At 34.0% G+C, this 14169-nt stretch overlaps 1 protein-coding gene across 1 annotated transcript; it reads left to right on the top strand.

Annotated features, from left to right (window-relative positions):
• Positions 1-206: 206 nt before the first annotated feature.
• Positions 207-14069, top strand: LOC125053375 (kinesin heavy chain). The gene is made up of 19 exons (XM_047654718.1): positions 207-530; positions 1147-1318; positions 1405-1548; positions 1622-1765; positions 1836-1960; positions 2031-2284; positions 2361-2469; positions 2567-2701; positions 3220-3392; positions 5195-5384; positions 6187-6477; positions 7136-7297; positions 7811-7977; positions 8335-8436; positions 10305-10422; positions 10628-10855; positions 11497-11611; positions 11813-11917; positions 12412-14069. Exons 1-19 carry the CDS (start codon positions 384-386, stop codon positions 12420-12422), a joined length of 2892 nt encoding a protein of 963 aa, XP_047510674.1. The 5' UTR covers positions 207-383; the 3' UTR covers positions 12423-14069.
• The last annotated feature ends 100 nt before the right edge of the window (positions 14070-14169 follow it).

Genomic DNA, 14169 nt, shown 5'->3' with positions numbered 1-14169 from the left:
TAGCAAGTATATCTTATAAATAATCATATAATTAGTAAATATATCTTATTCTTTCAATAGCAATAAACTGTCAACATTAACACGACGGTGAATGATTAGAAGATTTGAACGCATCTTTTTGTCCAAAATTATTTAAAGATTGGCAGTACGAATCGATCTCGTCATTATGTTGGCATAATTATTACACCCACCAATAGAACGTTGATTTGGGGCCTTTCTTCTTCAGAGAATATGGCCGACATTTTGATACTGCTGTCATGAAGATATCCCAGTGACAAATTTTAACTTTGTAGATCTTCATGCACGGTTTTATGTTCCAGTTAATATTTTATTTTTTGTAATTTCATAGACGATTTTTAGTGTAAGCTTAATTATTGTAAAATATGGCAGCAGACCGCGAAATAGCGGCTGAAGACAGCATTAGAGTCGTATGCCGATTTCGTCCACTCAATGACTCCGAAGAAAAAGCTGGTTCAAAATTTATTGTGAAATTTCCTTCAGGACCTGACGATAATTGCATTTCAATAGGGGTAAGTGAACCCTTAGTTTTAAAACCAATATTAACTTCCTCTATCATCGCCCCAATTTAGATCGTGATGACTAATACATTATGGCTGGTGTTCACCTGCTACGAAATGGCCTTTCTTTTTTATTACGCTTCGTTGACTATGATTGCAATAGTGAAAATTAGAAGAATCATGACAAGTTTACGCAACAGAATTTAAAGAATCCTTTTCTAACTAAAATCAATACAAATAGTTTTTCGACCTTGACCTGCAAATTCTTAAGGAATTATGCAGTTCTCATATGGTTTTCTTTATTTACTTGTTGTTTAAATGTAAACAAACTTAATATTTGCAAATATAAAAATGATTTGCATAATTTTTTCGTCTATGATAAAATCTCATTTTCTTTATTAGTATATTTTAGAAATGCGTTATTTTCTTTTAGCCAAGCAAGTTTATTTTATGTGATAAAATCTCCTAACATTGATTAGTCCAGACAACATGAATCATTATTGATTCGAATTTAATTCAATATTGATAAATAATTCATACCTTCACAATAATATATTAAATATAAAAATATATTTCTAAAATGACACCTTTCAGGGAATGTTTCTTATTAAATTGAATTTCCTTTTAGGGTAAAGTATATCTGTTTGACAAAGTATTTAAGCCCAACGCAACACAAGAGAAAGTCTACAATGAAGCTGCAAAAAGCATTGTATCAGATGTTCTTGCTGGATACAATGGTACCATATTTGCCTATGGTCAGACTAGCTCTGGAAAAACACATACAATGGAGGGTGTCATAGGTATGTTTTTGGCATTGTATATGGTTAATTGAGTGAAAACCTATTCTATAAGTATTTAAGTGTTGACTTATGATTTTGATTTACAGGAGACCCAGGTAAACAGGGTATCATTCCAAGGATAGTCAGTGACATTTTCAATCATATTTATGCAATGGAAGAAAATCTTGAATTCCACATAAAAGTTTCATATTTTGAAATCTATATGGACAAAATCAGAGACTTATTAGATGGTAAATTTATTTTTGTGGCATTGGTATAAATTTCATTGGTTCCTTCAACTGGTAATATAATACATTTTTGCAGTTTCAAAGGTAAACCTAAGTGTGCACGAAGATAAGAATAGAGTTCCATTTGTAAAAGGTGCAACTGAACGGTTTGTTTCAAGTCCAGAAGAAGTGTTTGAAGTTATTGAAGAGGGCAAATCTAATAGACACATTGCCGTTACAAGTAAGTTCAAGATTTAACGTAATAGTTGTTCTGTACCTTTGGACATATATTAACTCAAAAATATTTGCAGATATGAATGAACATTCATCTAGATCTCATTCAGTGTTCCTGATTAATGTAAAACAAGAAAATTTAGAAAATCAAAAGAAATTGTCAGGAAAACTATATCTTGTGGACTTGGCTGGTTCAGAAAAGGTATGTAATTTCTAAATGGTGAATTATATAAAATTTAACTATTTACTATAACTAACTTGTGATATTTCAGGTGTCTAAAACTGGTGCTGAAGGTACGGTGCTTGATGAAGCAAAGAATATTAATAAGTCTCTGTCAGCCTTGGGTAATGTCATATCGGCTCTGGCTGATGGTAATAAGTCCCACATTCCCTACAGAGATTCAAAACTGACACGTATCTTGCAAGAATCTCTTGGAGGTAATGCTCGTACAACCATTGTCATTTGTTGCTCTCCTGCATCTTTCAATGAAAGTGAAACTAAAAGTACTTTGGACTTTGGTAAAAGGTATTACTTTATATAAATATACATTTTATTTTTCATCACTTTCCTAGAAAACACACTATATTGTTTATTATTTCAGGGCGAAAACCGTCAAGAATGTTGTTTGTGTCAATGAAGAACTCACAGCTGAAGAATGGAAACGACGCTATGAAAGGGAGAAGGAGAAAGTGGGTCGGCTTAAAGGAAAGGTAGAAATTAATCTTTTACCAACTTTTTTTTTAGAAAAAATTAGTAAAGCCAATATATGGTAGTTTTTTTTACAAAAACATATTTATTTCATGTTAGGTTGAGAAACTGGAGTCTGAAATCAGTAGATGGAGATCTGGTGAAACTGTGCGCCCTGAAGAGCAAGTCAACCTGGTTGAAATTGAAGCTGCAACCCCAGTTACATCCTTCATTGAAGAAAAACCTCCTGTGCCAGTAAGTTTCTTCTAATAACCTTATAAAAAATGTATACCCATATCATTATTATTAGATAGGATATTTTAATTTTATTTAAAGCATAATTGGGTTGTCAACATTATGATTTTCTCATCTAAATTTTTATCGGCAAAATATTGACAGTTGTAATAGAAATACATATGTATTTATATATAGAAAATAATTTTTTTTTTTAATAATAAACACATTAGGTGCTTAAGCACGCAGAGGTAAAGACATTTCTGCATCTGTTTCATTGACAATTGTTATATTCAGAACTGAAAATTTATAGTTAAACTGTGACTGAACTCTGGGCTATTTGTAATGTGAACCACTGCTGGAAGCTAAGCTGTTGTAATTGTTCCTCAGTTTTAAATACTAATAAAACAGTGAGTCAGAATGTTACAGTTTAGATACCTACTATATTTCCATATCATGATATTCATTAAATCAGTTTTGTTTGTATTTGTATTAAAAAAATACTTAAAATTCTTGTAAAAATTTAATATCTCTTTTAGCCAGTGCCAGTAGCTGTAGCCAGTGTTGTGGAAGATGCAGCGATGCAGGGCAAGCTTGAAGCGCTGTATCAACAACTGGACGACAAAGATGAAGAAATCAACCAGCACACACAGATGATTGAAAAGCTTAAGGAACAAATCATGGAGCAAGAAGAGCTCATCGCTTGCACAAGGTAGGCGAGTTTTTAAAGACTTAATGCTAAGTAAGATTCCCGTATGTCAAATCCATTTTTGTCATACTCTGAAAGTGGGAGTCTGTGTTTGTGTGTTCAATGTTTTTTTGTTATGGTTATTACGTACATTTTACTTAGAATTAAAATTTTCATAAAATATCACATTAATAATACTGTTATGTGTATTCTAATTCGAATCTCAAGTCTTGATCGCTGTCGAATATGTCAAACTTCATACATAAAAAATGGTTTGACAGGTCCTGAAAGTAGATTTAAGTTTGATGTTCTAGAATACGTGCCTAAGTTAGAATACGTGACTTAAACACGTATTCACGGGTAATGCAGCGAATAAAATAAAATTCAACGCCAAAAACGTATTTGTTCCCAGAACCACGTCAAAAGGTCTTTGTCTAGATTACTATACAAAGATATTTTTAATATATGAGAAAACAATACGTATGACTTACGTCGTAAAGTAAAAATAGGTACACGTGCGCACAGCGCGAACCATATAATTTTGACTGCGTGTATCTTCGTAATTGCGTATTTTTAATCACTAAACTAGATGAGCTAATGTTAAATCGTTACTACTAAAATAATTATTACGTACAAATAACAATATTGAAAGTATACGGAATAAAACTCTTACAATTATTTTAATTCTCAATCGACGTTCGCAAAAATATTTCGAATAATCACACGACTAAAGCGTTGTTAAAAGTATAATAGATTATTATTGATATTGCGGGATAAGGTCTACTTTAAATTGTTTTTATTTTTGAACTGAGCAAGAATTTTGCCCTCGTTTTTCACCACATCGAAAAAGCAGTGTTAGCCTAGTGGCTTCAGCGTGCGACTTTAATCCTTGAGGTCGTAGGTTCGATCCCCGGCTGTGCACCAATGGACTTTCTTTCTATGTGGGCATTTAACATTCGCTCGAAGGGATAAGGAAAACATTGTTAGTAAACCGGCTTGCCTTAGACACAAAAAGTCGACGGCTTGTGTCAGGCACAGGATGCTGATCTCCTACTTGCCTATTAGTCAAATGATCATGAAACAGATACAGAATCTGAGGCCCAGACCTAAAAAGTTTGTAGCGCCACTGATTTGTTTTTATTTTATTTTCACCACATCATATCATAATAAAAAATATTATGTTATTATTAAAAAAAACTGTTTGTAGTTTGCAATTTTAAAAATGTAGTTCGCTCAAAGTCATACCTTGAAATAATATATTTAATACAAAACATATAATTTACGCACTTTCTATGCACTAATTAGACTAATTAATTAAAACTTTACATGTGAATGCACATGTTTGTGTTACTCAATTTTCTTTATTGTTATAAATTTAATCAGACACTTCCAATTTCACTTTTATTCGAAGCATATTGATAATTTTTATTATCTATGCTCAATATTTGTATTGATAAATCATTATTGTTTATTATTCTGGAGATATTACGATGTACGCGATAACTGATACCGATTTTTTGGAAAGGAAACTCGTAAAAAATTTAATAAATTTCTACCATTGAGATTTTTTACTAGTTGTTTCCTTAAGCAATGATTACTGACTTAGAAAGTCTTCTCCTGAATCGAGTGTATTTTCAACACAACACTATCCTTGTGTTGTTCGTTTGTATTGGATTTTTATCGACCCAAAAAACATTGTTTTGTCTGCTCTGGTTATACACTGTTCCTTCCTTACTAGTCTTTAAAACTTTACGGGGAAAGCTAAAATATTTTGTACCATTCTAGTTTAATTTGCATATCTTTTAAATAAGTATCTATCCTTGTAGACGCGATTACGAAACTCTGCAAGGAGACATGAACCGAAGCCAACAAGAGAACGAAGCTTCCAAGGAAGAAGTGAAGGAAGTCCTTCAGGCCCTGGAAGAGCTGGCAGTGAACTACGATCAGAAGTCGCAAGAGGTAGACAGCAAGAGCCGCGAATGTGACCAACTTTCGGAAGAGCTACAGGCAAAACAGGTATATTAATTTTGTATATATTATATATAGCTTTATTTAAGTCCTTAAAGCAGATATACAACACACGACATTAACAGTAAGGAATAATATAAGATTTTAGATATATTCATATGGTTGTAAAAACTTTAATTTTTTAATAAATTGAGGGCGTAACTAATAAATATAATTGTAATTTTTGTCTATGGTAAAAATCATAGTCAAATACAAAATGAGCGAGCGAAACAAAAAAGTGACTATAAAATATGACGATGGGCCGATTTAAAATATGGATCACCCTCATCAAAACTTATGTAATAAGAAATATGTATTTCGAAAAGATGTTTATTTATATTATGGTAATGTTATGTGACCCCGGTAGCTTACATTGTCTTGCGCCCTATGCGCCCTAACGATTGCCGTTGTTTTCTGATTTGAGTATTATTCCAAGTAGTTCCTGCTATATGGGTTGCGGGTTCTTGTATACGAGCACAGATTTTCCCAGTTTAAGAATCCTCTGTAAACTTAAGTGCAGCATATTAGATACTTATATTGCATACTATACAAGCTGTGTTGGCCTAATGGCTTCAGCGTCGTTCGTGAAAAAATGTATGTGTCAGACACCGGATCACCCACTGATCTATGAAATAAAAATTATCAAAGAAATGGATGCAATTTGAGGCCTTAGACCCTTTGGGTTGTAGCGCCACTCGATATTATTATTATATAATAGATTTTTCTCCCACCAGAGTCACTGTCTATCGCTTGTATATCCTCGTTTACGGCCCTGTGGGTTTTGTCTTAAACAATAATATTTCTGTTCTAGAGTGCCCTCGCAACCGCAACAGGTGAACTTCAGCAGCTACGCGACCTGTCTGCCCATCAACGCAAGCGCATCGCAGAACTTCTTACGAATCTTCTACGAGACTTGTCAGAGATCGGAGCTGCCGTGGGTGGTTCTGAGTTGGACTTCAAGTTGAACGTGGATACAGTCGGAAAGCTTGAAGAGGAGTTCACAGTTGCTCGTCTCCATATTAGCAAGATGAAGAGTGAAGTGAAGAATATTGTGCAACGATGCCATTCACTCGAAACGGCGAATATCGACGCCAATCAGAAGGTCAGTGTTGCAATATCCATAATAATAGTATAATTTGTTTTTTTATTTACGTGACCTGGATACAAGTCCATTGGGTATGTTATTTATGATGTGCAATAATCGAATAACTCCTTTCTTGGTTATGATTTTCAGTAATCATATAGTGAATAATTTATTAAAATTACCCATTACTATATGTGGTGGTGGTTCTTGTTTACGTTTTAACGATGTAATTTGAACTTGGCTGATCGAACTGTTTTGATAAAGAATGGCGAGAATGGAGATTTCAAATACTAAATCTAAAAAAGAAATAGTTCGTCTATTATTGAGAACTAAAGAGAGCTGAAATCTAGAAGGTATATTTTCTATTGGTTGATGCATGTGACAAATTTAATTTAATAATTTAGTCGAATTGAAATTATAAGTAGCGCGAAGAGATTTGATTGTCGTGTAAATACAGACAATAGACTTGTATGAACAAAAATATTTTTTTTCCAATCATTCGCATTTATTGTTGAAAAAAAATAATGATGATGAAAATAACTATAAGAAAAATAAATAGTACATAATATTTCTAGGTCATAATTACAAAGAGAGACAATCGGTATTTGGCGTGAAGTATCACTCCTGTGTCAAAAATGTATTGGTTTTTAATAGTTTTATTATTTACCAATTATAGATTGAAGAGTACGAGCGGACACTAGGCGAGTGCCGACTGCTGATATCTCAGCACGAGGCAAGATGCGCATCTCTAGCTGAGTCTATGCGGGAAGCAGAGAACAAGAAGAGACAGTTGGAGGAGGCTGCGGATGCTTTGAGAGAAGAGTGTGCGCGTTTACAGGTATAGTAACTGATACAGTTATTGGAATTTAACTAAAAAATTTACTACTTAATGTTCATTTAAACTAATTAAATCTTGCCGTATTGTTTAGTCATAAAATGCATCATTATTCCTAAAAACTAATTTCATTGCTTTACCTAAACACTGTCCTTTTTCATAACTCAGTTTGATATAAGTAAGTAGTAATAGTAACAGATAAATGAGCATTCTGGTTTTGAATATAATAATATATATTAGAAAAGGATATTCTTGTACTTTACATTCTTAAATGTTATTTAATTTCATCTAAAACGATATTAAAGTAAAATATCGTTATTCCATAAGAACAAAATCAATCTATGTGTATCGTTATAACTAAAGTGCTTTCATCTCTTTCTTTCAAATTGTGTTTTAGCTGTGATGAAAAGAGATAGATAAATTGGTCGGCTGAAACAACGCAATTAGACTGAGTTTTTTTAATAAGGTGGTAAAAGTATGTACTGAGATAAACTAAAATACGTGCGTTAATACCAGGCGGCAGAGCGCGTCCAGCTGGCAGCGGCAGAACAACGCGCCGACACACAAGTCCGCGCTGCGCTGGAAGCTCAGTTGGAACAGCTGCGGGCTTCACACGCCTCGCAACTCGCAGCCCTTCGGGACGAGCTGGCTGCTTTGCAGAGACAGCACCAGGACCTCAAGGAGTAAGTAGATCCAGACGATTCCAGACTCAATCATTTTTCTTGTCAAATTCATCTTTACTAAACTTTATTCACTATGTATGACTATGACAGGTTTATTCAGATGCAATAACATATGCGCCGATTTAAATCTCTTTTCCAGTTAATAAAAGCTAAATATTGACTTATACATATGGTTTTCGGCAACATCAGTGATTATCAACTGATATCCTCCTTAAAAGCAGTGTACTTTTGTTAATTATTTGTGTATTAACACTTGTAATTATAATAATATTATGAATAATTGTCACAATTAATAATTTTACATACATACTTTACATACATTTTTTATTTTATTAATATTAATTAATTTGTCCCCAGTACCCACCAGGAGTTGAGCCTGGCCAAGCAGCAGCTCCAAGACGATTACGACAAGCTGAAGCGCGAGGAGACGGACAAGTCCGCCAAACTCAAAGAGCTCATGTTAGTCTCACGATCACCCAAACGTCATCTAGATAAAGCGGAAAAGGAAGTCGCCAACCTGATGATGATCAAAGACGACTTCCGAGATAAAGTGGAGAAATTCGATTTAGGCATAGAGAAGGCCGCGAGGGAGGAAAAGTCGCTCTCGGCAATATCCAAAGTCCCCCGTCACACCTGCAACATCCACCCCCTCCAGCTGCATCTGCTCATATCCGTTACTATGATCCTCCTCACCCATAGATACCCGCAAATTGTTGTTTTGGTTTAAGCTTTGCTTGCTTTCATGGATCTCTTACCGTAACATTCCATAAACCAATGGCATTTTTTTACAATAATATACTCAAAGCCGTAATTTATCGCGTATTATGTTTAAAGTAAGTTTCAAATATAATAATCGCGTAATTAAATACGTAAACGTGGTCAAAACATTTGTTAAGATTCGTGTTAACTTTTGAAGTATGTTGTGGCAATTGAATTTCTTTTTTAAGTGTTCTACAGCTTGTCTAGTCTTGAATTGACTAGTCTGTGCAAAGTAAATTCTCTCAAATGATATAAAATGCTTGTTTATGAGCTAAAGACACTGCCACAGGTACACATTCTAACATTGACTACCAGCTTTTTTAAAGTACTAATTTAAAAAACGGAACATTTTCTACTAATATTTTTTTGTGTATATAAGAGATCCATGTTATATCAACGGTCGCCTTACAGATATGCAATAAATTAGGTTAACTCGCGTAAGGTGGCCAATAATGCTTCGCTCGAATTCGAAATCTAGTCTAATTTGTTGTTAAAAGCTTACTGTAGTTATACAGGGTGGTATTTTAACACCATTTAAAAAATCTTTAATAAATTTTACTCAAAGGAAAGTTTGGAAAGTCGGAAAAACATTACTTTTTTTAAAAGAACCAACAATAAAAGTATTCGAGAATCGTGTTGGCGATAAGTCAATAAACAAGATTAATACTTACAGTAAATTCACAAAAAATCTTAATTTATTAAAAAATATCTTTTTAAAATCAATTTTAATTATTAAAAAAAGCATTTAAACCTATTTATTTTTTGAGAAATTTCTTTGAGTAAAATTTACAGTACCATATAGTGGTGTTAAAAATATTCATCGGTATTTCGTCGCATGTACTTAGCATGAATTGATAGTAGTCGTGTTTAAATCGTTGTTAAATTTCTAATCTGGTAGTGGTAGCACAAAATTTTATGGAAAATCTGTAAATAAATTGTAAATATAAATGTACAGATAGTAGAATATTTTTTAATAAATATTTTTCTACCACTTACGGTGACCATATAAACCAAAGATTATTTTGTAGTGTTGCATAGTATTTGGAAGTATTAATGGCTGTTGCCATATAGGCATTTAGGGTACATAATCTCATCATTGCATTTACATTGGCATTTATTTTGTTGCATGACCATTCCTATTTTATTTAACCCGATTTTTGTGCATTTATTTTTTCCTTCCACATCCTTAGCACTCGACTGCCGAAGAGTGATTGCCTCAATGTCGTGAACCGTGCAATTGGTTCAAAATTAAATCTAGAAGATAATACAAAATATCTGGATTTAATTGAAATGTGATAATTTTATGAAATTAGCTGTTAAGTACAAATGTAGTGCAAGGTCTTGTGACACCTCGCTTTTTATATTTTTAAGTTATCATTTTATTCCGCACGTATCCCATTCATATTCATTTTGCCGGGAGTGGCATTGTCTAATGGCCTAAAGCGAATCCTGATATATGGATGGGTGCGTGCAGGATAACTCACTTTGCAGGTAAAACTCAACAAACATTCTAACAACGTAGACATATTATATTTTATTTATTAAAATATGTAATGATATTTCTATAGTCAAAGCGTGGAGCGTCGCGAACAAGCCCGCGCCGATCTCAAGGGCTTGGAAGACACCGTGGCTAAAGAGTTGCAGACTTTGCACAACCTACGGAAACTATTCGTTCAAGATTTGCAGGTAATTTATATTTATTGAAAATATATTTATTTATATTAATATTCTTTTTATTATTGTATAATATCAGAAATTGATTAATTTTTATATATATCTTTGTACTTACCCTTTTTTTCTATAAACGATAATTTATATTTTTTTAGGAATAATGTATGAATTATTGTTCTGGAAGAAGTGTTATAGATGAATTAATCGACATACATTACAGGCAAGGATAAAGAAATCCACAAACTCAGAGGAAGGCGCGGAGGAAGAGGGAGGCTCCTTGGCTCAGAAACAGAAGATCTCGTTCTTGGAGAACAACTTGGAGCAACTCACCAAGGTGCACAAGCAGTTGGTGCGCGACAACGCCGACCTGCGCTGCGAACTGCCCAAGCTGGAGAAGAGGCTCCGAGCCACCATGGAGAGAGTCAAGGCACTCGAGACCGCGCTCAAGGTAAATAATATAATAATATATAAGAAGGATTGCTTTACAGTGCTATGATAAACAAACATTTACAGATATATATATTGTATAGTCTAAGATTTTATTAATTTACGCGCAACTTAGCGTTTCAGATGCCTTTTGTGTTTATTTAACTTTGCCCTTATAAATAAATGTTTTTTTTTATTTATTGTATACATATGTAATTAGAATTTTTTTCATGGACGTGTGTAAACATGTCCAGTTTGGACACTTGATATTTTATCAAAATTTATGTTTTTTTTCTGTCATGTCTCATTGTGTAAGAAGAATTGTGAAACCACAAATAATATCAGTATGTAACTTGGTGGAAAAACGTAAAAACAATTTTTAGTGTCTCGCCTTGACATACGCATCTTTATATATATAATTCTTCTGTGAGTGTGTAGGTCACTGAACTTCTCTCAAACGACTGGACCGATTTTGATGAAATTTTTTGTGTGTGTTCAAGGGGATCTGGGAATGGTTTAGATTCACAAATCAGCCCGCCAGATAGCGCTGCAGTCGGTACTTTCATACTTTGCTTTACTAATCGCTTGAAATATCATGCAGGACAACGTCTGTCGGGTCCACTAGTATCTATATAAATATTGAACATTATTTTTGTTAAACAGGAGGCTAAAGAAGGCGCTATGCGTGACCGTAAGAGATACCAGTTCGAGGTGGACAGAATCAAGGAAGCCGTACGTGCCAAGAACCTCGCGCGAAGGGGCGTGCAAGCACAAATTGGTATGAAGACAACATTTTATAAATAATTATTCACTGTGTAATTCAATGATTTTTTTCTACAGTAATATTGTTATTTTATTTTTAGATTTTATAAATTTAGTCGAGATTATGTCTGTTGATGTTTTAAACTGACAACTTTTGTTATCATGCCTAACTTATAATCTACGTTTCGTTTATATTCTTATAATCTGTTAATTACAGCCAAACCTATCCGCGCTGGCGGCGGGCATTTGCCGGGTGGAGGTGTGGTGCGGCCTGCGCCTGCGCAGGACATCAAACGGAAGTCCATCATTGTTGGAGCTAGAGGTACGATTTTACATATATAGTAAAATTATTTACTTTTGTCTTAAGAATTTAAAAATTGCTTAAATTTTTCGATTTTATTCCTAGCTTAACAGAGTGTACTAAGAATATTAGTAGATGTTTCAAATCCCATACAAAATCTTGACCCGGCGCAAAATATATTTTTTTCTATTTAGGAATGGCTTAATAATTCTGTAGATTAAACAGAATTTCGGATTAAACTAATCTTAATTAATATTTATGTCATATTGATATTACTCTATTATTATTTTTAAAGTATTTTAAAGTAGATCCATTTCGTCACTCTTTGTGTTTTTCTGTTTTAGACTCTGTTCACCGGACTCGATATTGCTTGTTTAATAAATGAAGTATATCACAAAAAATATCACATTAACCGTTTATTCTTATTTAGAAAAAATATATAAATACTTTTGCGTCGGGTCTATAATTATATGTGTATAATTATTATTTTTAATTAAAAAAATATTCCTTTCCAGATGAAAGTTGAAGAGGTAGCTGTTACATCATAGAGAATCTTAAGTGAAAATTCATAGATGTATTTTTAAATAACGCGGCAAAATCGTTCTTGAAAAAAAAAAACAATTATTCTACTATTTATCAAAAGCCTAATATGTAAGCTACACAGCAAAAATAACAATATAGTAGTAACTAAGGCTTAACATTTGAGCTATTTAATCCTAATGTTAAGAATGCACATGTTTAGGGAGATAGGCTTCTGCAAGTTTTTCTGGCGATTTCGACACAATATGACAAATACTCTCGCATTCAACTTTCCATTGGTTTTTAAAACTAACGAGTATTATTTAGTACCAATTGACGTCTTGAATCTCCGAGGAAGTAATGTTGCGGTCGGTCAGTACAAATCGGTTTACCACGAAGCGACCGGCGCTTAATATTCCTTCCTTCGAGAGTTAAACGCTATGAATTTCGCAGGCATACGCTGCCGCACAAAGAAAAAATATAAAAGTATAAAAAAAATGTCTGTCGTGGTGTGGTGGCAAATGCATCCAGAGTGCGTTCGTAGTTCTAGTGTAAGCTTCTTTAATATATTTTTATATATTGTGATAAGCGTTATGCCGACATGTCAGCATTTATGAGTTAATGGCGCCGGGTGATAACGAAACGTGTACTACGCGCACGCGTAACGATTTAGAGTTTCTTGCCCTCCCCTCCTCCTCTAGTCAGATAATCAAATCGATTCAAACACGATGAACTATAAATGGACCGGTCTACGGTTGCGCGTAACACACGAGGGCGTGTGTGCCTGGGCGACTTGCTGTGACGAGCAAGTTCTCGGCCTCGAGGTACTGTCTGCGCCGACGCACGAATCCTTAGTGGGCGATTTTTTTATTCCCCAAGGGTATACGAAAATCACTTTCAACTAAAACCTTTCAATTCCCAATACGTTATCACCCGGGTCACCTAACTTGCGTTAAACGTTTTGGCTGAGCTGTGATGGTTTGTAGTGTCGCGTTTCGATGCTAATTGTATTCAAAAGCTTTTGTTTTAGTAGAAATTGACAGGTTCACCCTAATATTGGCCGATATCTTCTCGATTCAAACTCGGTTTAGCCTGCGATTCGGTTGACGTTCTCTATTTGCTTTTAATTAGCTTCGTAGATCTGTAACTTATGTAAGTACTTATGAAATATGGACGGGAGTTGTGGAACCGACCTCGACTTGGTCAGTTAACCAAAGATAAATCACAAACTCATCGAGATTACCAACTGAAATTACTTCGCGGTTCTGGAGCTCCTCAGCGTGTTGCAATACATATTATTTAGGTGTAAAGTAGTAAATTATTTCTTTACTTAGTTATTTATTACATTCTCGTCTTTTTTACTTTTGAGAGACGCTTTTTACGTATTTACAATGTTTTTTTAATCATGATCGCGTATGTTCGCCGGAACTGTCAGCTCGGGAGGCGTTTGTTTCTTAAGTGATGTATGGAAGAGGCTTTCTCGGTTTCCGATCGCCGAAGCATTGACAGCTCAAAGGGCCGATCCCGACCCAGGCTTGCCTTTGCAACAAGTGATTTAGTTTAATCGACATCTTTTGTATGATGTATATGATAGGGAAATTCTCAAGACGAGTGTTTTCTTTATTATGAAAATAAAAATATGACTTTAATTTGCTACAGTGTTTTTCAATTACACAATCCTTTAGTTTTACAACTCTGTCAAATATATAAACTGTTTCCAGAACCTCTGATTGTAAGGGATATATTTAATAAAA

This window comes from Pieris napi, chromosome 10, assembly GCF_905475465.1.
Source record: "Pieris napi chromosome 10, ilPieNapi1.2, whole genome shotgun sequence".
Lineage (NCBI taxonomy): Eukaryota > Metazoa > Arthropoda > Insecta > Lepidoptera > Pieridae > Pieris > Pieris napi.
Note: the sequence above shows the minus strand (reverse complement) of the source record. Positions and strands in the feature narration are given on the sequence as shown.

What these genes read in the sequence shown, in the direction of transcription:
- LOC125053375 (XM_047654718.1), top strand. Translation starts at nt 384, where the DNA reads ATGGCAGCAGACCGCGAAATAGCGGCTGAAGACAGCATTAGAGTCGTA. An exon ending in ATAATTGCATTTCAATAGGG is followed by an intron (nt 531 to 1,146) that starts GTAAGTGAACCC and finishes ATTTCCTTTTAG; the next exon opens with GGTAAAGTATATCTGTTTGA. An exon ending in TGGGTCGGCTTAAAGGAAAG is followed by an intron (nt 2,470 to 2,566) that starts GTAGAAATTAAT and finishes ATTTCATGTTAG; the next exon opens with GTTGAGAAACTGGAGTCTGA.